This window comes from Aythya ferina, assembly GCF_964211825.1.
Source record: "Aythya ferina genome assembly, chromosome: 4".
In the NCBI taxonomy this organism is placed as follows: Eukaryota; Metazoa; Chordata; class Aves; order Anseriformes; family Anatidae; genus Aythya; species Aythya ferina.
In genome coordinates, this window is record NC_140300.1 from 535388 (window position 1) to 556642 (window position 21255).

At 76.7% G+C, this 21255-nt stretch overlaps 3 protein-coding genes across 12 annotated transcripts; 2 read left to right on the forward strand and 1 right to left on the reverse strand.

The window, feature by feature from the left end:
- Positions 1–162: 162 nt before the first annotated feature.
- On the forward strand, positions 163–8177 carry RTKN (rhotekin; the record flags this gene model as incomplete). 9 transcript variants are annotated; one of them, XM_084517272.1, is made up of 13 exons in its annotated part: positions 164–808; positions 4048–4247; positions 4327–4388; positions 4506–4559; positions 4626–4743; positions 4977–5198; positions 5267–5361; positions 5619–5725; positions 6009–6140; positions 6205–6370; positions 6448–6552; positions 6698–6899; positions 7406–7544. In XM_084517272.1, exons 1-13 carry the CDS (start codon positions 698–700, stop codon positions 7410–7412), a joined length of 1581 nt encoding a protein of 526 aa, XP_084373398.1. In that variant the 5' UTR covers positions 164–697. The 9 variants fall into 9 exon arrangements, with proteins under 9 accessions (XP_084373395.1, XP_084373400.1, XP_084373398.1 ...); XM_084517275.1 differs by having other exon boundaries at positions 166–808; positions 6791–6899; XM_084517270.1 differs by lacking the exons at positions 164–808; positions 6698–6899 and adding exons at positions 1604–1655; positions 2027–2267 and having other exon boundaries at positions 7406–8177.
- On the reverse strand, positions 8151–13811 carry LOC311435832 (uncharacterized protein). Of its 2 annotated transcripts, none has more exons than XM_084517267.1 (14): positions 13661–13811; positions 12171–12223; positions 11964–12076; positions 11694–11768; positions 11123–11260; positions 10908–10985; positions 10645–10796; positions 10482–10536; positions 10267–10341; positions 10050–10170; positions 9272–9979; positions 9035–9150; positions 8727–8781; positions 8151–8644 (listed from the first exon to the last, which is right to left on the reverse strand). In XM_084517267.1, exons 1-14 carry the CDS (start codon positions 13744–13746, stop codon positions 8544–8546), a joined length of 1926 nt encoding a protein of 641 aa, XP_084373393.1. In that variant the 5' UTR covers positions 13747–13811; the 3' UTR covers positions 8151–8543. The 2 variants fall into 2 exon arrangements, with proteins under 2 accessions (XP_084373393.1, XP_084373392.1); XM_084517266.1 differs by lacking the exon at positions 13661–13811 and adding an exon at positions 12573–12983.
- Positions 13812–16107: 2296 nt separating this feature from the next.
- Positions 16108–21229, forward strand: LOC311435425 (rho-related BTB domain-containing protein 2-like). Its single transcript, XM_084516365.1, has 9 exons — positions 16108–16339; positions 16456–16559; positions 17686–17871; positions 17962–18884; positions 19212–19330; positions 19532–19682; positions 19870–19958; positions 20068–20173; positions 20254–21229. Exons 1-9 carry the CDS (start codon positions 16148–16150, stop codon positions 20421–20423), a joined length of 2040 nt encoding a protein of 679 aa, XP_084372491.1. The 5' UTR covers positions 16108–16147; the 3' UTR covers positions 20424–21229.
- Positions 21230–21255: the final 26 nt, after the last annotated feature.

The window sequence follows — 21255 nt, forward strand, 5'->3', positions numbered from 1 at the left end:
GCCGGGCCCCGCTGCCCGGGTGGGAACCGCTGCCGCGCGCCCTGCGGCCGGGCCCGCTCCTGCCCCGCCTCGGCTCGGCCACGGCGCGGGGGGGCCCGGGGCTGGGGGCGGGGCGGGGGGGGCGGGGGAGGGGCCGGTACCGCCGGTACCGGGGCGCGCCGCGGCCGTCCCGGGTCAGCGCCCCCGGCCGGGGGTCCCGCGGAGCCCCACGCGTGGGGCACGGCGGCGGCCACGCGTGTGTGCGCAGCCCCGGGCACGCGGGGTGCGCGCGGGGCACGGGCACGCGCCCAGGCCACCTGCACGGCCCCCCCGGCACGGGCACGGGCACGGGCACGCGCGGCCCCCCCGCCCCCCCCGGCCGCAGCTGCCCGCCCTGACTCGGGCTTTGTCCGCCCGGGGCCACGCGCGGCTGGGGGCACCGCGCCCGCCCCGCCCGTGCCAGGGGACGCCCGGTACCGGCCCCGGCCCCGGCCCCGCTCCCGCTCCGGGGGGGCCCGGTGCAGCTCAGTGCGTGTGGGTGCAGCCCGGTGCGTGTCGGTGCAGCCCCGGTGCGGCGCCGCCCGCCCCCGCCGCCAGGTGCCGCCGGCCCCGGGGAGGGGTTTGCGCGACTTTGGAGCTCGGGGAAGTTCCCGCGGGTCCCGGAGCGGCCCCAGCCCCCGGTACCGGCCCCGGCCCCGGCCCCGGCCCCGCCGCCGCGATGTTCTGCCGCAACCACCGCAGCCGGGTGACCGTGGCCCGCGGCTCGGCGCTGGAGATGGAGATCCGACGGGGCCGCTGCCGCCTCAGCCTGCTCGGCGCCGCCCCGCAGGTAGGGCCCGGCCCCGCCGCCGGGACCCGCGCGGCCGCCCCGGAGCCCCCCGGAGCCCCCCGGAGCCCCCCGCGCAGCCCCCGTGCACCGCGGGACGGGCGGGAGCCCCGCGCGTGTCCCCACGTGTCCGCGTGGGCGCGCCGGGACCTCCCGTGCCGCGGGGTCCCACGAGGCTCCCGGGGCCGTGGGAACGGCCGGGGCCGGGCCCGCGCAGCCGCCTGGGAAGGGCGAAGGCGGCGGCGGCCGCTCCCGTCCCGTCCCGTCCCGTCCCGTCCCGCCGGTGGGACCGGGCGCTGCCGGCCCAGCGAGCCCGGCCGGGCGGAGCGGGAACCGGCCCCGCGGCACGGGAGGGGCCGGCGCCCCCGGCGGCTCCCACGGCCCCGCGCCCCCCCCGCCGGCTGCGGGGCCGCGTCGTGCCCGGGGCGGCGGCGGGGCCGTGCCGAGCCCCGCGGCTCGGTGTCTGCCCGCGTGCCGCGGGGGGGCTGCGGCCGCCGGGGTTCCTCGCCCCGGGCACAGACGGGGGGGTCCCGGCTCTCCCGAGCCCCCTGAGCCCCGGGGCGTTTTACGGGGAGGGGGTCCTGGTAGCCCCGTACCGGCTGCACGCGCGGTGGCGGGGTCCCGGTACACCGGGGAGGGGGGGGGACGGAAGGACCCGCCGCCAGGGGGCGCCCCCGGGCCCCGGGGTGCCGGTGCCGCCGGTGCCGCGGGCGGGGGGCCGGGCCGGGGGCGGCCCCTGTAACCGGAGCCGCCGGAGGAATGCCGGGGGAGGGCGGGCCGGGGGCGGGCGGCCGCCGCCTTCCTGTGAGCGCCGCGCCGCGCCGGAGCAGCGGTCCGGGATCGGCGGCAGGTACCGGCGGGGCGGCCCCGCTGCAGCGCACACCGGGGCCGGCAGGGGGCGGCGGGGGGGCGGCGCGGGGCGCACCGGGGCCACGTCCCCAACACGCACCCAGGACCCCGGCCCCGCAACTCCCGCCGCGTCCCGGCGCCCCCCGCACCCCGTTCACCCCCGTCCCTTGACCCCCCCCCCCCCGGTGCCCGACCCCGCTCCCCCCGCGCCCCCTCAGTCCCCGCGTGCGGGTTTCGGGGCCGCTGCCCCCCCGCCCTCCCCTCGCCCCTCCCGGTCCCGTCCCCCCCGGTGCCCCCCGCCGCCCGCGCTGCCCTTTCCCGGCACAGAGGCCGCTTGTTCGCCGGGCGATGAAAGGCCCTTTCTCTCCGCAGCCGGGCCGGGCCGGGCCGGGCGGGGGAGGCCGCGCACGGCGCTGGACGCGGAGGGGGCCGCGGGCCGGGGGCCGGGGCGGATGCGGGATCCCCGCGCCCGGTGTCGGCGGCTCCCCGAGGGGCCGCGGCGGGGCCGATGGAGGTGGCCGGGCGGGACGGCTGCGCCCCGCTGCAGGACAAGCTGCGGATCCTGGAGGACCTCAACATGCTCTACATCCGCCAGATCGCCCTCAGCCTCGAGGTACGGGGGGCGGGGGGGGCGCGCCCCCCGCCCCCTCGGTAGCGGCCCCCCGGTACCGGCCGCCCCGCGGCGCCGGGGCCGAGGCTCGCGGCCGCCCAGCCCCGCGGCGGCTCCCCCGGGGCGATGCCACGCGGCGGGGCCGGGACGAGGTGCGGGGGCCCGGGGGGGGGGCCCCGGTAACGGGCCGGTCCCGCAGCCCGGGGCCCTGCCCTGCCGCGCGGGGGCCCCCCGGTGGGGCGCACGGAGCCCGCGGTGCCCGGAGCGAATCCCCCCGCAGCCCCCTCCGCCCCCCCCGGGCCGGGCGCGCTGCAGCGCTCGGTGTATGAGGGGGGGGTCCCACGTCGGTCGCCCCCCCCCCTCGCCCTGCAGCGCCCCCAAAATCTCCCCGCCGTGGGGCGGGCGCCCTATGGCGAGTGGGGCCGCCGGGCGCGGGGAGGGTGAGCGCTGCGGGGGGAGCGTGGGGCTTAAGGGGGGGGGGTCCCGGGGGGGGCTGCAGCCGCCCGCGCCCCCCGCCGCGGCTCCGGTGGCTATTTATAGCTGCCGGTGATGTCACCGCTCCGGCGCTGCGGCTCCGCCAGCCCCGGCCCCGCGCCCGCCCGCAGCTCCGCCGGGCCCCGCTGCCGGGGGCCGGGGGCAGGGGGCTGGGGCACGGGGGGCGGCAGGGGGATGCCCTGGGCCGCCATGGATCGCCGCGGCACCGGCAACGTGAGGCGGGGGCCGAGCCGGCGAGGGGGGCGGGGGGGATGCGCGGCGCCGAGGCTGCGGATTGCGGCAGGGGGGCTCCGGGGGGGTCCTGCGGGAGGGGGCAGCCCCACGCCGGGGTCTGGCATCCTCCGCCCGTGCGGCTGGGGGGTGCCCCCCTCCCCCTGCGGCTGCGGGCCCCGGGGCGGGGGGCTGGGGCTGGGGCTGGGGGGGCTTTGCCACCTTCCGATGTGGCTCCTGTGCAGCTCTGGTCTCAGGGGGAGGGTCTGGGGGGCAGTGTTGGGGGCCTGGGGTGTCCGTGGGGTGCGCGGCCCCTCCGTGCAGCACATCAGGCAGCTGCGGGATGCGTCACCCCTCCGTGGGGTGCGGGGCAGCGTGTGATGTGCCTGTGGGGCACGGAGCTCCCCTGGGAGGCACGGTGAAGCTGTGGGGTGCATGCCACGTCTGTGGGGTGCATGATGGAGCTGTGGGGCACGTGGCACCTCTGTAGGGTGCATGGTGGGGCTGTGGGTATCCGTCTGCCCTGTGGGGTGTCTGTGGGGCATGTGGCTCGTCTGTGGGACGCATGATGGACCCGTGGGGTGTGTGGCACTGCTGTGGGGCACGAGATGCAACTGTGCACTCTGCGACCTGTCCGTGGGGTGTGAAACAGCCGTGGGGCAGATGACATATCCGTGGGGCATGTGGCATACCCGTGGGGTTCGTGAAGTGCTTGTGGGGTTTTTGGCTCTGCCGCGGGGTTCATGATGTGTCCGCAGGGCGCACAGCACTCTGTGGGGCACGCGACGTGTCCGTGGGGCACGTGGCTCCCCAGGGGCCTGGCCAGGATGGTGGCTCCATGCCCGGGGGGTCAAGGGACGTGTGTGCTGGTGCAGCAGAGCACAGCTCGGGGCGGGAGGGTCAGCCCCGGGCACTGGCCATGCTGGGGGGGAGTGGGGCCGCGTGGGGGCCACCGTCCCCTCCCTATGAATGTGGCTGCCCCTTCCCGGGAACCTGCGGGGGTCTGCAGCGGTGGGGGAGGGCGGAACCCAGGACCCCCCCCACCGGGTCCTGCGCTCTCACGCTGCCCATCCCACAGGACACGGACATCCAGAAGAAGATTGACCATGAGATCCGGATGCGGGAGGGGGCCTGCAAGCTGCTGGCCGCCTGCACGCAGCGGGAGCAGGCGCTGGAGGCCACCAAGAGCCTCCTGGTGTGCAACAGCCGCATCCTGGCCTACATGTCGGAGCTGCAGCGCATGAAGGAGGTGCAGGTGATGCAGCGCGTGGCCAGGCGGTGAGGACCCCGCGGCGGGGGGTGGGTGGGAGGTGGGGGCCCCCGGGCAGCGGTCACGGCTCTGCGCTTCCTCCCGCAGCCCCTCGGACGCTGGCCCCACGGACGACCGCCTGCCCTGCCGGGGCAGGGTCTGCATCTCAGGTAAGGGGTCCCCAAAAGCCCTGCGGGGCCAGAGGGGGCTGCTGGGGGTCCTGCACCGGCCCCTGGGGTGAGGACAGGGCCCCGGGGGTCTCACCGCCACCCCTCCCACTCCCCCAGACCTGCGCATCCCGCTGATGTGGAAGGACACGGAGTACTTCAGGAACAAGGGAGGTGAGTGGGGGGGGTGGCAGCGCGGCCCCCAGCCCCACGCTGGCCTGACCCCCGCCCCCGGCGCAGAGCTGCACCGCTGCGCCGTCTTCTGCCTCCTCCAGATCGGGGTGGAGATCTACGACACCGAGATGGTGCTGGTGGACCGGACCCTCACCGACATCTGCTTTGAGAACGCCGTCCTCTTGTGCGCGCCGCGCTGGGCAGGTCCCCGCGTCCCCGCATGTCCCCGCATCCCCCCGCGTCCCCGCAACCCGCAAATCCCCGCCTGTCCCCGCGTCCCCGCTTCCCCGCACCTCCGTGCCCTCGCGTCCCCGCATCCCCACGTCCCCGGGGGCTCCCCGGCAGTGCCCCCCTCCCCCGGCAGCGGGGTGGGCCGGGGGCCGGGGGCTGCGTGCGCCCGCTGAGCCGTGCCCCCAGCACGGAGGCCGGGCCGGACTTCGAGCTGAAGGTGGAGCTGTACAGCGCGGGGCTGGAGGAGGAGGCGCCGGGCAGCGCGCCCAAGAAGCTGGCCAGCAAACTCAGCAGCTCCCTGGGCCGCTCCTCGGGGCGCCGGCTGCGCAGCGCCATGGACGGGGGTCCCGGCAGCCCCGGTGCTAACGGTGGCAGCGGCCCCCTGCTGCTGCCGGCCCCCAGCGTGCCGTGAGTACCTTGTCCCCCCTGTGATCCCCCCTCCCCACCTGCTTGCCCCTCACTCTCGGCTCCCCCAGGGGCCCCAAGTATCACCTGCTGGCGCACGCGGTGCTGTCCCTGGCCGAGGTGCAGGACGGTTTCCGCACCCACGACCTCGCCATCACCTGCAATGGTGAGCGCAGCGCCGTGAGGGCTCCCCGGGCAGGGCTGGGGCTGGGGGCCTGGGGGTGGGCAGGGGGGGCTGGGCTGTGATGGGGTGGGGGAGAAGAAACTGCGGGGTCCCGGCTGGACGGGAGGGGAGAGGGGCCTGGCAAGGTGGGGGGGGCAGCACTGAGACGTGGGTAGCTCTGGGGAGAGCTGGGGCCAGGCGGGGGGGACCAGGGGGGCCCTGCCCTAGGGCCCCCCTGTGAGTGCTGTGCCCCCCCCCAGAGGAGAGCTCCTTCTGGCTGCCGCTGTATGGCAGCATGTGCTGCCGCCTGGCTGCCCAGCCCCGCTGCATGGCCGCCCAGATGATGTGCGGCTTCCTCAAGGTGCAGGTGAGCACGGGATGGGGACGGGGACGGGGATGGGATGGGGACGGGGATGGGGACAGGGATGGGATGGGGACGGGGACGGGGATGGGATGGGGTGGAGCAGGGACAGGCTGTGTTGGGGCAGGGTGGGTAAGGGACAGGCAGCACCAGCCTGGTGCCAGCCATCCCTGCCGTTAGGCTATGGACCGTGGTGGGGACGGGGAGCGGGGATCCCTGCGCTGGGGAGGGGGCTGCTCCCACCCCCGGGGCCGGGCTGTGTGCACTGAGCAGCCCTGTCCCACGGCAGCAGGCATCGGGGGAGCCGCAGGGCTGGGCTCGGCTGTTCTGCGTCCTGCGTGGCACCAACCTCCTCTGCTACCGGCGCCCGCAGGAGGCTGAGGCCGGTGTGGAGCCGGCGCTCACCATCGCCATCAACAAGGTAGGGGCCGGGCCGGGGGGTTGGGGTGCGCGGGGGCGTGGGCTGACCGCGGTGTGCCCCGCAGGAGACCCGGATCCGTGCCACGGAGCAGGAGGCGCGCGGGAAGCTGCACAGCATGTCCGTCACCAACCGCTACGGGGCCGAGGAGGTGACCCACACGCTGCTGGCCGAGAGCCGCGCTGAGACGCAGCGCTGGATGGAGGCCTTCTGGCAGCACTTCTACGACATGAGTGCGTGTGGGGACGGGGACGAGGACCAGGACCCCCGCCCTGTGGCGCACTGAGTCCGGCCCCTCTGCTCCCCGCAGGCCAGTGGAAGCAGTGCTGCGACGAGCTGATGCGCATCGAGGTGCCGCCGCCGCGCCGGCCGCCTGCCCCCCTGCCCCGGCAGGGCTCGCTGTACCACGAGATGGGTGAGCACGGCCGGCGCGTGGCCTCCTCACCTTCCTCCTCATCGTCCTCCTCACCTTCCTCTTCATCTTCCTCTTCATCGTCCTCCTCGCCTTCCTCTTCATCTTCCTCATCTTCCTCCTCACCTTCCTCTTCTCCGCTAACCAGCCTCTCCTGCCACCTGCGCCTCCCTAACCTCCTGCCTTCTCTCTGCTGTCCTCTGCCTCTCTCTGCCCCTGGCCGTGCCCTCCCACGGTGCAGCCCTGCCCGGCCCTGCCGTGCCGCCCTCGGCCTGCGAAGGGCTCCTGCTGCAGGATAACGCCGTCTCGGCGGAGATCCGCGCCCTGCTCTCCTCCTATTACAGCGACAGGTGACGTACGGGGCCGGCAGGCTGGGCCAGCGGCACCCGCTGCGCGGCGCGGCACAGCTCCACGCGGCACAGCCCCGGGGCACGGCACGGCCACCCTGGCCACGGGGCACGGCACGGCTGCCTCTGCCTGCCGGAGGTGTCACAGCAGCACTGGCTGCAGGGCAAATCCCAGCTGTCCTGGCCACCGGGCGCATCCTGGCTGTCCTGGCCACCCAGGCTGCAGGGCACATCCCAGTTGTCCCAGCTCTGGGGCACATTGCAGCTCCGGTGCATGTCCTGGTTCCGGTGCACGTCCCGGCTCCCTGGTGCATGTCCCAGCCCTGGTGCAGGTCCCAGCCGTGGGGCACGTCCTAGCCATGGGGAACATCCCAGCCATGGGGCACATCCCGGCCGTGGGGCACGTTGTAGCCATAGGGCACATCGCGGCCGTGGGGCACGTCCCGGCGCTCCCTGGGGTGGGGGATGCAGGTGTCTGGCTCCCCGCTGACCCCCGCTCTTCCCCGCAGCTATTGAGCCGGCCGACGACATCGAGGCAGTGACGGACATCCTGACACGGCGGGCGGCGGGGCTGGAGGGGGGGCCGGGGCTGGGCTGCCCCCCCTGGCTCTCCCTCTTCGAGGGGCCCCCCCTGTGCGCCACCACCCCCAGCGGGGTCAGCCCCGGCCCCCGGGCCCGCCCCCGCACGCTCTCGCTCGACGCCAAGCTCAGCACCCTGAAGGGGCGGGGGGCCCGGCGCGCCCCCTCCCCTCGCCCCTCGCCCGGCTCCAGCTCCTCCAGCCCCGGCAGCAGCAGCCCGGACACGGAGCGCGCGCCTCCCCCCCCCAGCCTGCCGGCCCCCCCCGGGTACCTCCAGTCCCAGGTCTGAGCCCGGGACTTACGGGAGGCTCAGGGGCAGGGGGCCCTGTCCCCCCCCCGGGGGGGGCTGACACCACAGGGGACCTGTCCTGGGAGGCAGTGGGGGGGTCCCAGGGGTCCCAGGCCCTGCGGGGGGCTCAGAGCTTCTTTCCCTGGGGAGAAACTGGAATTTACGGTGCCCCTGTGCTGGGGGGGGGGGGGGGCACTTGGGGCCAATGCCACCACTGCAGGGGGCATTGGGGGCTGACCCCCTCCGAGGGGTGCTCGGGGCTCACCCCACCATGAGCAGCTGTGGGCCCAGCCCAGGGGGCCAGAGCCCCCCCACTCTGCTTTCCTCACCGTTCCTAACCCTGGCCCCGCTGCACCCCGTGGGGACCAGCTGACACCACCACCTCATTCATGTGCATTAAAATTTATTTAACAGCCACTGCGTCTCACTGGGGGGGCTGGGGGTCGCGGGGGGGGCAGGGTCCTGCTGCCTGCCCTGTGCCCCCCGATCTGGGGACCCCTGTCCCCCCCCAGCCCTGTGCTGCACAGGTAGGTCGGGGCTGTGGGTGCGTGGCTGCTTCCCAAAGCTGCTGTATGGGGGGGGGGGGAGGTAGGGGGCCAGCGGCCCCAGTGCAAGAGGTGGTGCTGGGGGGGGGCTGGGGGGCTGCAGGCACCACACCGAGCGTGGGGCAGTGGGGGGCAGCCAATGCATGGGGGGCTGGGGGCAGCCCCGGCTGGGGGGGTGCTGGGGGGGCACAGTAGGTGGTGCTGGGGGGGGGGCGGCGTGCTGCTGTCCCCCCACTACACAGCATGGGGGGAGAGGTCCTCGTCCTCGGCTGGGGGGCTGCTGCCGGTGGGCAGCTGCTGGTGGGGGGCATCGCGGGCCAGCAGCAGGGCGAAGCCTGGGGGGGGAGAGGGGGTGAGGGCTGAGCCCGGCCGGGGGGCTCGGGACACATGGGGGGGCCGGGGGGGGCGCAGCGGTACCTGGCTTGGCTTTGTGCAGCGGCTCCGGCAGGATGGTGTCGCTGGGCTCATCCCCCTGCAGGAAAGGGCCCCGGGGGTCCCCTGCTCTCAGGGTCCCCATGCCCGGTCCTGCCCCTTGCCCCCAGCCCCGTCGTGCCCCCCAACCCAGCCCCTGCCATGTCCCTCCCCTGTCCCATTCCTGCTCCCCCTGCTGTCCCCTCCCAGCCCCCAAATATCCACCCCCAGCCCCCCGCTGCCCCCCACCTGCCGCAGGTGCCGCCCTTCCCACCCATGCCACCACCACCTGCCCCCAGCCCCCCCAGCCCTACCTGCCCCGGGGGGTCCTGCTCCCAGGGGGCTGGCCACCCCCCGTGCCCAAGGTCCCCGATGCCGTTATGCCCCGAGTCGCTCTGGGCTGGCTCCTGCTCGGGTTCCCTGATGGTCCCTGGGGGGATGTGGGCACGGCTGAGCCCCCCCCACCAGCCCAGGTGCTGGGGCTGGGGGGCGCAGCATGCAGGACCCCCACCCCAGCCCCACGCAGCGGGCAGGGGGCTGCAGGCACCCACCTTGCTGCGGCTCCTGGGCTGCCAGGGTGGGGAGGGCCGGATCCTGCAGTGGGCTGGGGGGGCTGGGGCCGCACGGGGGCACCGGGGCAGGCACCAGCCCAGGGGGAGGGGACCCCCCCCGGGGGCTCGGGGCCCCCTCGCCCGGCCCCACCGGCAGCTCCGGAGACCCCCAAGCCGGGGGGCTGGGGAGGGGAGGGGTGCCCGGGGGGGGACCCTCCTCATCCAAGGGGGTGCTGGGGGGGCTGGGCAGAGGCAGAGCCTCAGCCCCCGCGCTGCCGGTGGGGGACGGCACGGCCGGCCCCGGGGGGGGCTGCCAGGGAGGGCTCGGGAGCGGCAGCCCCCCGCCGGGGCTGCTCGGGGAGCCCAGCCCGGGAGTGCCGCGGGGGAGCTCGGGCTCTGCCCCACGGGTGCCGTCGGGGGGCCCCGACCCGGGGGGGCTGGCGGGGGGCGGGGACCCCGGCAGGGTCGGGGGGGGCCCTGCCCCGGCTGGGCTGGGAGCCCCCGCGGCGACACAGCGAGGGGGGGGCCCCGTCCCCGCGGGGCTGGCGGGCAGCGGCGGCGGGGGGCGGCGGGGGCTGGTGGGGGGCGCCGCCGCCCTGAAAGCCCCGGGGTCGAGGGGCGAGGGCGAGGGCGGGGGCTCCGGCCGGCGGAAGATGAAGGCTGACTCGGTCAGGCTGCGCTGGTACCGCAGGAACGGCCGCCGGGCTCCTGGGGGAGCGCAGGTCAGCAGCCGGCCCCCGGCACGGCCCCCCCCCTCCCACCCCCCCCCTGCACCTACCGGGCCGGGCGCCCACGGGGCCGGCGGGCAGCGGAGCCCCGGAGGTGGACCCCGCGCGCTCCCGCTGCCGGAAGAAATCCCGGGGGTTCTGCGGGCGCTGGGACACCAGCACGGCCGCCTCCTGCAGCACCGGGACGGGACAGCCGTCAGCGGCGGCCCCCGGCCCCCGCCCCCACGCCCCCGGTGGTCCCGTTTCCCCCGGCCCCCCCGCACTCACGGCCGCCTTCTCGATGGACTCGGAGCGCCGGGAGCGCTCCCGCATGGCCTCCTCGTGCTCCCGCTGCTGCTGCTCCTGCGGGACCGGGACCGGGACCGGGACAGGGACAGGGAACAGGACCGGGACCGGGAACGGGATGGGGCCGCGGTGAGCCGGCTGGGGCGGGGCAACCCCGTGCCCCGTCCCCCCGTCCCCCCGTGCCCGTCCCCGCTCACCCAGCGGGCTTTCTCCTTCCTCCGCTCCTCCGCCTCCAGCCGCGCCTGCTCCTTCCTGCCGGGACGGGGACCCTCAGAGCCGGCACCGGGGCGGCCGCCGGGGCTCGGGTCCCGCTGCGGGGGCGCGGGGGGGGCTGCGTGCCCCCGGGGGTGCGGCGCTCACCGGTGCTCCTCGATCAGCCGCTCCTTCTCCCTGAAGCGCTGCTCGCGCTCGGCCGCCTCGCGCCTCTCCTCCTCCATCCGCTCCCGCTCCCAGCGCCGCCGCTCCTCCAGCAGCCGCCGCCGCTCCTCCTCCTTGCGCTGCTCCTCTTCGCGCTGCGCCGGGCGGCACCGGGCTCAGCGGGGCCGGGACCCCCGGGGATGGGCACCGGGGCCGAGCCCGGGCCCCCCGGGAGCGGCGGCCGCGCGGGGTGCCCCGGCCCTCACCTCGGCCTGCGCCCAGAAGGAGTCCCGCTGGGTCCGGCGGATCTCCAGCGCCGGGTTCGTCTTGCGGTAGTTGGTGCCCTGCGGGACCGGCCGGGACTCAGGGCGGCCCCGCGGCGGCGGCGAGCACTCAGAGGGGCGCCCTCGCCCTCGCCCCGCCGGCCCCGGTCCCGGTCCCGGTCCCGCTCCCCGTCCCCGTCCCCGGCGGCCCCGCTCACCACCAGCTCCTCGGTGTCTGCCGGGGGGGCCCTCCTGGCCGGGGGGGCCGCGGCGGGGGCCAGCTGGGCCAGAGCGCGGCTCAGCCCCTCCTGGGTCACCTCCTCGGTGCGCCGGGCGCTCAGCACCACGCTGGCCTCCTGCCGCCAGACGGGGACGGGGTCAGCCCCGAGCCCCCGCGGGGGTGCCGAGGAGCCGGCCGCCGCAGCCCCCAACCCCCCGCGCTCCCCCCGGGACGGGCCCGCGGCCGCCCCGAGCGCTCCCCGGGGGATCCCGGCGCCATTCCCCGACGGATCGGGGCGCGGGGACGTCCCGCCGGGCGGGCCGGGGCAGCCTCCCCGCTGCTGCGGGGCCGGGCAGGATCCGGCCGGGGCAGGGAGCCCAGCCACAGCCCCGGGTCGGCGGCCAAGGCTGGGAACTGGGAACGGCGGCGCCTGAGTCAGCAGCGCCAGGAATGCACTGAGCACAGCAAGCAAAGGTCGGGGCTGCCCCGGGCTGGGGGGCGGGAGGAAGGGCGGGGGGAGCCCCCCCCAGGTCGGGGCCACCCCCGGCCCCCCGCCGGCCCCGACTCACCCTGAAGAAGGCTCTGATGGCCGGCAGGTGCCCGGCGCACGCCTGCCGCTGGGACTCGGGCGTCTTCTCCCCGACCTGGCACGGGCACAGGCGGCTCAGGGCTGGGGCCCCGCCGCGCCCCCCCCCGCCCCGCGCCCGCCGCCGGCCGGAGCCCCCGCCGCGGCCGTGGGGCTGGGGGCCGGGAGGGGCCTCGGCCGTGCCCGGGGCAAGGTGCGAGGCGGCGGGGTCAGCCCCAGCGCCCCCCCGCAGGAGCCCCCGGCCCGCACTCACCCAGCTGATGAGGACGATGCGGGGGGCTCCGGTGGCGGGGTCCCGGAGGCGGCACAGCCCGTACATGACGCTGCTGGCGCAGAACTTGCCGGCCAGCTCGTCCGCGCCCCCGGCTGCAAGGAGGGGGCGGTCAGGGGGGGCCGGGCGCTGCGGGACCCCCGCGCACTCTGCGGGGGCAGGCAGCGGCCGGTCCCCCCCACTCCGTACCTCCGGAGTCCAGCAGCTTGAGGTCATGGTGCTTCTCGTAGGCGAAGACGGCCCTGGGGGGGCAGAGGGATCAGCAGCCCGGGGGGGGGAGCGGCACCTCCCGGGGCAGCGCCGGGAGGAGCCGGGGCAGGGCCGCGGGGGGGGGCGCGGGTATCCAGCACCGGGTCCCCGCCGCACCGGGACCGCGGGGCTCCGCCGGCCCCCGCTCACCAGTGCCCGGCCCCCGCGCCGTGCCCACCCTATCCCACCCCCCCGCCGTGCCCCCCCCCCGCTGCCCGCCGGGCTGAATTCGTGGAAGTGCCGCCGGCAGCATCCGCCCAGGGGACAATGGGGCCGCGGGAAGCGCCGCAGCGCCCGGACCCCCCCCGGCCCGTGCCCGCCCCCCCTCTCCCCCGGTGATACCGGCCCCGAGCCGGCCTCTCCCCGCTGCCCGAGAGCCCCCCCAGCGGCCGGGCAGCCCCGACCCGCCGGCGCCCCCGGGCCTCGTGCGCCCGGGGCTGGGGCCGGGGGGGCCGGGGAGCCCCCCGCCGGGGCGGCATTCCCCGCCAGCCGCCGCCGCCTTTGTCTCGGCACGGCTCCGATTACAGCCGCATGTGGCGGCACGCTGCGCGCCGGGGACACGGCGCGGCCCGGCTCCAGCAGCACGCGTGCGGAGCGGCACGGCCCGGCACGGCTCGGCTCGGCTCCGGCACGGCTCGGCAGCGGCGCGCTGGAGCACGGCGCGGCTCGGGGCCACGGGGCAGAGGGCAGCGGCCGCGGGGCCGCGCGGCACCGGGAAGCGGCGGGGAAAGGGGCGGCCCCGCCTCCGGCCCCCCCCAGCCCCACCGCCGCCAGCCCGGGGGACCCGGCCCCGGCGACAGCCGGCCCCGACCGCGGCCGCCCGGTGTCGGGAGGGCGCCGGCTCCCGGCCCGGCTCCCGCGGGAGGAGCGGCACCGGTCCCGGGACAGGCTCCGCCGCCGCCCCGCCGGCATCGGGAGGGGCGCGGGGCTCCCACGCCCGGGCGGGGCCGGGCAGGAGCCGCGGTCCCCACGCGGTGGGGCCGGGGGGGGGATGGCAGAGCCGGGCGGGGCGCTGCGGGCACCCCCGGGCTGGCACCGGTGCGGGGGCGCGGCCGCTCCCCCCGGCCCTGGCGCGTCCCGGAGCCGTTCAGCCCCGGCGGGCCCCGCACCCCGGAGCCGCTCCCAGCCCGACGGGCCGGGCCGGGCCGCCCGGTTCCCTGCCCGGGTCCGCGGGCTCAGCGCCGGGCGGGGCCCAGCCCCGGGGCCGCGGCACCGTCTCGGCACCGTCCCGCCGTCCCCGTTCCCCGGGGCCACGCTCGTTCGGTCCCGGTGCGCGGGTCCACGTGCGGCCCAGGACCCCCTGTCCCGGCTCCGGTGCCCGGATTCCCCGGCCCCGCGGGGGTCCCCCCCGCCCGCTGCCCCGCACGTCGCGGTCCCCGCCCGTGCCCGGTGCCGGAGCCCGTCCGTAGCCCGGTGCCCGGTGCCCTCACCAGTTGGTGGCCGCCCGCGGGTTGCCCACGTCCTCCTTGGCCGCCAGCAGCGCCAGCCGGTGCCGGTCCAGCCCCGGGGCCCCCATGCTGCGCCCTGCCCGGCCCCGCGCCGCCCGGACAGATCCTGCGCCCGGCCCGGCCCCGCCTCCGCCGCCGCCGGGAGGGCGGGGAGGGACCGGGCGGGACCGGGCGGGACCGGGCGCCGCGCCAGCCCCGCGCCCTGTGCCCGGCCCGGAGGGGGCGGCGGAGGGGGCGCGGGGCCGCTACCGGCGGCGGGGCCGTTACCGGTGCACGGGGGCCGCCCGGTGGCCGCCCGGGACGGGGTCGCTACTGCCGGGGGGGGCCCGGCCCGGGGCAGAGCGCGGGGGCGCGGCGATGCCGGGACCCCCCGCCGGTTCGGGAGCCCGAGGGCGTGGGTGCGGGGCGTGGGTCCGTGGGCTGGCCGTGGGCTCGGGGGTGCCACGCGGTACCGTGGGCAGAGCGCGGGCCCACACCGCGGCGTGGGGGCGATGCGGGGTCCCGCTGCGTGACGTGGGCACAGGGCAGGGTCCCACGCGGTGACAGGGGCTCACGGCGGGGCCCCACGCGTAACACGGGTGCAGGGCAGAGCGCCCCGGGGGGGCCGGGACGTGGGTGCAGCGCGGGGTCCCACGCCGGGACGTGGGTGCGGGCGCGGCGGGGCCCGTGCGGGCGGACGCGGCGCGTGACGCGGAGCCCCCCCGGGGCCCGGCCCCCCGGGAGCGGCCTCCCCACGCGCGGGGCCGCCCGGCGCCGCTGCCCTTATTTGGTCACCGCGGCCTCCGAGCCCCAAAGCCCCAGAGAGGGAAAAAATTCGGCAGCGGCAGCTGCGGCCGGGCGGGGGGGGCGCCCCCCGGGGGGCGGGGATGAGCCCCCCCCCGCGCCGTGTCGCTGCGCCGCCCTGTGTCCCTGCACCGTCCCGTGTCCCGCAGCGCCCCGAGCCGCCCCCAGCCCCGCACACGGGGGTGCCCATCGCTGCTGTCCCCCCCCCAGCTCTCCCCAGCTCGGCTGTCGCTCCTGGCGGCTTGGGGCGGGGGCCTGGTCCCGCAGTCCCCGTCCGCCGGGCCCGTCCTGGTCCCTTCTCTGATGCGAGCAACGGGGGCACCGCTGGGGACCCCTGCGGGGGGGGCCGAGCTGCAGCCCATACGGGCACGGGGACCCAGACACCACAGCCCCCACGCCCCCAAAACAAGGGGCCCCGGCCGCAGCAGCCACCGATGCCCTGGGCCATCAGCCCACAGCGGTACCCAGTCCCGGGGGACAGCCCCGAGCCCCCGGGGACCCACAGGAGGCAGCCGGGGACAGGGAGAGCTCTGGCAGTGGGGGGTACCCGGGCGGCAGGGAACGGTGTGCCCACAGGGCCTGGTGCAGCACCAGCACCCCGAGGTGCTGGGGCAGGAGAGTTGTGGGCACCGCGGGGCTCCGGCAGGGCTGTGGGGGCAGGGACAGCGGGACGGCGGGACAGCGGGCAGGCCTGGAGGCCCACAGCGTCACTGGTTTGTACTGGAGCTTGCTGGTGGCACTGTGAATGCTGGAGCACCCCTGTGTCCCTGGTGTTCTGCTGTGCCAGGCGTGTGCTGGCTGTGCTGGGCCACTGGTGCCACTGGTGTCACTGGTGCCACTGGTTTCACTGGTGCCACTGGTGCTGCTGGTGTCACTGGTGCTGGTGGTTCCACTGGTGTCACTGGTTTCACTGGTGCCATTTGTGCTGCTGGTGTCACTGGAGACACTGGTGCTGGTGGTGCCACTGGTGCCACTGGTGCTGCTGGTGTCACTGGTGCCAGTGGTGCCACTGGTGTCACTAGTGTCACTGGTGCCACTCATGCTGCTGGTTTCACTGGTGCTACTGGTGCTGGTCGTGCCACTGGTGCCACCGGTGCTGCTGCTGTCCCTGCTGTCCCTTTCACCGCCGGTGCCCCTCGCGGCCCCGCTGTCGCTCCGTGCCCCCTCTCCCGGTGTCTCCGCCGTCCCCCCCGTCGGCGCTCGGCGGGTGGGCGTGGCGAGGGGAAGGGCGTGGCTTCCACGCATAACCCCGCCCACCAGGGGGCGTGACCCTCCAGCAGGGCCCCGCCCACCGGGGGCTTGGCCGCACACGCCGCCGGCCGCGAGGAGCGCGGGGGCGGGGGGCGGTCACGTGGGCGCGGCGCCCCCTGGCGGCGCTCCTTTGTCCGCGCGCGGGCGGGGCCGCGGCGGGGCGGGCGCGGATTGGCGGCGGGGGGGGGAAATGCGAGGGGGCGTGGCCTGGCGGGGCGTGGCCGGCGCGGGTTGGCGGCGGGCGCGGGGCGTGGCCGGCGGGGCGGGGCTCGGAGCGGCGGGGCGGGCGCGGATTGGCTGCGGGGCGGGGCGGGGCGGGGAGGGGCGGGGCGGGCGGGGTAACGGGCCCGGGCGGCGGCGGCGGCGGCGGCGGCGGCGGCGGCGGCGCGGGATGGGCGGGGGGCGGCGCGGGGCGCGGCGCTGAGCGGGGGCCCCATGGACCTGGACGTGGACTACGAGCGGCCCAACGTCGAGACCATCAAGTGCGTGGTGGTGGGCGACAACGCCGTGGGCAAGACCCGGCTCATCTGCGCCCGCGCCTGCAACGCCACCCTCAGCCAGTACCAGCTGCTGGCCACGCACGTGCCCACCGTGTGGGCCATCGACCAGTACCGCGTCTGCCAGGAGGTGCGGGGGCACCGGGGGGACAGGGGGGGTGAGGGGGGGGCGGCCCCGGACCCCGGGGGGGAGCCCCCTGAGCCCCCCCCCCCACACCGGGCAGCCGCTGACCGCCGCCCCCGCAGGTGCTGGAGCGCTCCCGGGACGTGGTGGACGAGGTGAGCGTGTCGCTGCGGCTCTGGGACACCTTCGGGGACCACCACAAGGACCGGCGCTTCGCCTACGGCAGGTGGGGGGGGGCGGCGCGGGGGGCGCGGTCCCGCTCCGAGCCCCGGCGGCGGGCGGGGGGCGCCGAGCCCGAGGGACCCCCCCCCCCCGGGAGCCGACCCGCGGCCGGGCGGGATGCGGGGGGGGTGGGAGAGGTCTGCCCCCCCACACACCTCCCACCCCCCTCCGGTGTCCGGTTGCAGCCCCGGGGGCACCGTGACCGCAGGGACCGGGCAGGCACCGGCTCCGGGGGCAGCTCTGGGTGCCCGGGGTGTCCCCGCAGGCAGCGGCAGCACCGGGGGGCTCCGGGGGGTATTTGGGACACACGGGACCCACCACACCCGGGGCTGCACGGCCATGGGGTCCCGGGGCAGGACCCGGGGGTCCCTGGCTGTGGCTGAGAGCAGGCATTGAGCCCCGGTGCCGTGCGGCTGAGCCCGTCCTGGCACCCGGAGATCCCCGTGGCCGTGGCTGTGACCGTGGCTGTGGCCGAGAGGGTAACAGCCCCCGCCCCCTCATGCCCCCCCCCCATGCCAAGTGGCTGGGCTGTAAACAACCCCTTCCCCGTGGCCTCTGGCACGTCCAGGCTCTTATCGCCCCGCCGCAGCGCGCCAGCTTGGCTTGGTGAGCTCTGAGCTCCCCTCCGTGTGGGGGGGCAGGGACGCCCGGTGGGAATGGGGGCACCCCCGGGTGAGGGGGCACAGCCCAGGGTGCCCAGAGGGCACCCAGTGCCGCCACCCTGCCGTCCCCTTCCCCGCAGGGCAGTGGGTGCCGGCTGAGCTGCAGCTCCCGTGCTGGCCGGGGGCCCGGGGGGGCGGGAGGACGGCGTCTATCTTGGTCCCCGGCACGGGCCCAGCTCCAAACGCGGCTCCTGGTCACGTCTCGGAAGGCACGGACTAAAAACAAACCCGGCCTGGCGGCCACGCGGCTGCTCCCGGCCGCCCTGAGGGTCCCTTCCCACAGGGGTCCGGCCCCACAATGGGCACGGGACGGGGCTCGGGTCCCCTGCGCCTGCTCTGCCCCTGTCCCGGCTGCTGTTGGTGGGCATCTCCCTGCAGCCGCCGGTGCACGTGGCGCCTGCGGGTTGTGCCAGGACAGGGCTGCGCTGACCCCCTTCCTCCCCCTCCTCCTCCTCCTCCTCGCCGCAGGTCGGATGTGGTCGTGCTCTGCTTCTCGCTGGCCAACCCCAACTCCCTGCGCCACGTGAAGACCATGTGGTACCCCGAGATCAAACACTTCTGCCCGCGGACGCCCATCATCCTGGTGGGCTGCCAGCTGGACCTGCGCTACGCCGACCTGGAGGCCGTCAACCGCGCCCGGCGCCCCCTGGCCAAGTGAGGCTGCGCCCGGCGGGCGGGCGGGGGGTCGGGGTTGGGGTCCGGGGCCCCCCCATGCGGTGACACGGCCCCGCTCTGCGCCCCCAGGCCCATCAAGCCCACGGACATCCTGCCCCCGGAGCGGGGCCACGAGGTGGCCAAGGAGCTGGGCGTGCCCTACTACGAGACCAGCGTGGTGGCCCAGTTCGGCATCAAGGACGTCTTCGACAACGCCATCCGGGCCGCCCTCATCTCCCGCCGCCACCTGCAGTTCTGGAAGTCCCACCTGAAGAAGATGCAGCGGCCGCTGCTGCAGGCCCCCTTCCTGCCCCCCAAGCCCCCGCCGCCCGTCATCCACATCCCCGACCCGCCGGCCAGCCGCGGCTGGGGCCCCGCCGCCCTCTTCTGCACCCCGCTCTGCGCCGACGTCGTCTTCCAGCTGCAGGGCGGCCAGCAGGTCTTCGCCCACCGCGTCTACCTGGCCACCTCCTGCTCCAAGTTCTACGACCTCTTCACCCTGGAGGGGCCGCGGGGGGCGGCCAAGGAGCCGGCCGCCCGCGCCCGCAGCCTGGACGGGGAGCGGGGGGCGCTGGGCGAGGGGGCGCGCGCCCCGCTGCGGACCTCGCAGAGCGACGACGCCCTGCGGCCGGCGGCGGGGGACGGCGCGGTGCCCGGTGCCCGTGACCTGTCGGCGTGGGGCCGCGGCTTCGTCAGCATGCGCTGGGAGCTGGTGGAGGACCCGGTGGCGGGGCGGGAGAAGCGGATGACGGTGGTGTGCATGGACCGGCTGGTGCAGGCGGAGCCCTTCCGCGCCGTGCTGGAGTACCTCTACACCGGGCGGCTGGACCAGGCCCGCGGGGACCTGATGCAGGTGGCCACCATCGCCGAGCTGCTGGAGGTCTTCGACCTGCGCATGATGGTGGCCAACGTGCTCAACAAGGAGAGCTTCATGAACCAGGAGATCACCAAGGCCTTCCACGTCCGCCGTGCCAACCGCATCAAGGAGTGCCTGGGGAAGGGGGTCTTCGCAGGTACAGGGGGCGAGGGGTGGCGGTGCCCTGCTGGGGACATCACACGGGCTCCCTCCCCTCCGTCTGGGTCATTTGGCTCCCTCTGGGCCATGCATGGACCTGGGCTCCTGGCCACCCTGAGCACTGCCCCTCCACCAGGGCCACGCTGGGCTGCGCTCCCAGAGCCCTCATCCCCTCCCCATGCCACCCCTGGCACCTGTGTGGCTGTGCTGCTGTCCCTGTGCTGGGCTGGCTGCGGTGCGTGGGGCTCACGTCCCTGCACCAGCAGGGATGGGGATGGCCAAGGGGTGCCTGCCCCGTGCTGAGCCTGTCCCTGTGCCACCCCAGACGTGGTTTTTCGTGTGGACGACGGGACCGTGCCGGCGCACAAGCCCCTGCTGATTGCCGGCTGCGACTGGATGATGGCCATGTTCCGGGGGGCTTTCCGGGAGAGCTACGCTGCCGAGGTGAGGGCATGGGGATGGTGGGGGGGGACCTTGAGGCTGTCGTGGGGCTGTGGCTGTGCTGGCACGGGGCACACGGGGCCCAGCTGCGCCCATGGTGTCCCCATGGTGGGGCAGGCGATGCCGGTGGCGGGGCAGGGTCCGTCCTTGCTGCAGCGCCCACCCCACCGCCAGCGACTGGCCCCCAAACCCCTGTCCCTCCAGGTCTCCCTGCCGGGCACCAACTGCGCCTGCCTGCGCGCCGTCCTCGACTTCCTCTACACCGGCGTCTTCACCCCCACGCCCGACCTGGATGCCATGGAGCTCCTCATCCTTACCAACCGCCTCTGCCTGCCCCGGCTGCAGGCACTCACAGGTGAGCCCCCCCGCGCCCCGCTGACGTCGGCTGCCAATACGATTACGGAGCCATGGGGACGGGATCGATGCAGCCCCGGGGTGTCATTAGCGGGGCCCTTATGTAAGAGCCCGACGAGCCCGGCGTAACCCCGCCGCATGGCTGCACCGCGTCCCCCGGCGCTCACGGCCCCCCTCCCTGCCCCCAGAGCAGTACGCCGTGGACGAGCTGCTCCGAGCCTTCATGCAGCAGGTGGAGATCGACGAGCAGGTGATCATCTACCTGGAGATGACGCAGGTACACAGGGTGGGGGGCACAGGGTGGGGGCTGTTTTGGGACACAAAGCCCCAGGGCGGGCTCCGGGCTGTGAATCCCCAGCCCTGGCTCCCCCATCCCCTGCCTGCAGTTCCACAACGCCCGGCAGCTGGCCGCCTGGTGCCTGCACTACATCTGCACCAACTACAACAGCGTCTGCCGCCGCTTCCCCCGGGAGATGAAGTTCATGTCCCCAGGTAGGCTGATGGGGGCCGGGCAGGGATGGCCCCGGTTGTGCCGGGTCCGGCTGTGCCGTGACACGCCGCCGTCCCCGCAGAGAACCAGGCGCACTTTGAGCGGCACCGCTGGCCGCCGGTGTGGTACCTGAAGGAGGAGGACCTGTACCTGCGCTCCAAGAAGGAGCGGGATCGCGAGGAGCAGCTGCAGCGCAAGCAGCACACCCGCAGCAAGTGGTGCTTCTGGCGCCCCTCGCCCCACGTCTCCTGAAGCGAGGGGCACGAGGGGCACGGCCGTGACGCACCCCCGGGGCAGGGGGCACGGCCGCGCCCCGGCTGGCACAGGGCGGGGGGCTCCCCTCTCTGCCCCCCCTGCCCCGGGGCTGCGGCCGCTGCAGGCCCTGGGGGCTGCCTGTTTACACCCCCGTCCCCAGGCTGGTTTACAGGCGCTCGCTGCCACCGCCGCTCTGGTTTACGGCCCCATTCCCCCCCCGCCGCCGCCTCGCGGTGCCTTTCCCTGGGGCGGCGGCGTGCCAAGCCGGGCAGGGCCCCCCCCCACCCCGGCCGGCGCTGGTGCTACCTCTGACCGAGCAGTATTGTGGGGCTGGGGGCTCTGCTGCCCCCTCCCCTGCCAGGGCCCCGCGGGAGGGTGCTGGCTCCCCGGGCTGGGGCTCCCCGGCCGGGCTCTCTGGTGCTGTTTTTTCCCCCCTTCCTCTGCCTCAGCGGAGGTGGGGGCCAAGCTGTGAGCGGGGCACGGGGCGGGAGGGCGGAGGGGCCGCGGGGGCTGCGTGTGCCACAGGAGCTGCCCCTGCCCGCCGAGGGCGCCCCGGCTCACCCCGGTCATCTCTGTGCCTTGGACACGTCCCGGCGGGGCCGACGTCCCCGTCCCGGTGTCCCTGCGCTGCACAACCCTTTGTACACTTTTCTACTCCGCTCGCCCCGACCCAGCACAACCTCCCGGGCGCCTGCGCCCGCCTCAAGGGCTCTTTGTACCTTCGCCTTCCCAACCACTGTGAGTGGGGCGCCGCGCTTTGCCGCGCCGAGTTTTAACCTTTAATAAAACCTTTTGTAACGGGACGGGGCTCCCGCTCCTGCTCAGGGTC

Bases quoted from the DNA above. Each gene is read 5' to 3' on its own strand.
- LOC311435832 (XM_084517266.1), bottom strand. From the start codon at position 12,709: ATGCCGCCCCGGCGGGGGGCTCCCCGGCCCCCCCGGCCCCAGCCCCGG. The intron at 8,782-9,034 runs GTAGGGCTGGGG...CCTTTCCTGCAG, and splicing joins AGCAGGACCCCCCGGGGCAG to GGGGATGAGCCCAGCGACAC. The intron at 8,645-8,726 runs GTACCGCTGCGC...CTCCCCCCCCAG, and splicing joins GCTGCACAAAGCCAAGCCAG to GCTTCGCCCTGCTGCTGGCC.
- LOC311435425 (XM_084516365.1), top strand. From the start codon at position 16,148: ATGGACCTGGACGTGGACTACGAGCGGCCCAACGTCGAGACCATCAAG. The intron at 16,340-16,455 runs GTGCGGGGGCAC...CCGCCCCCGCAG, and splicing joins AGTACCGCGTCTGCCAGGAG to GTGCTGGAGCGCTCCCGGGA. The intron at 16,560-17,685 runs GTGGGGGGGGGC...TCCTCGCCGCAG, and splicing joins CGGCGCTTCGCCTACGGCAG to GTCGGATGTGGTCGTGCTCT.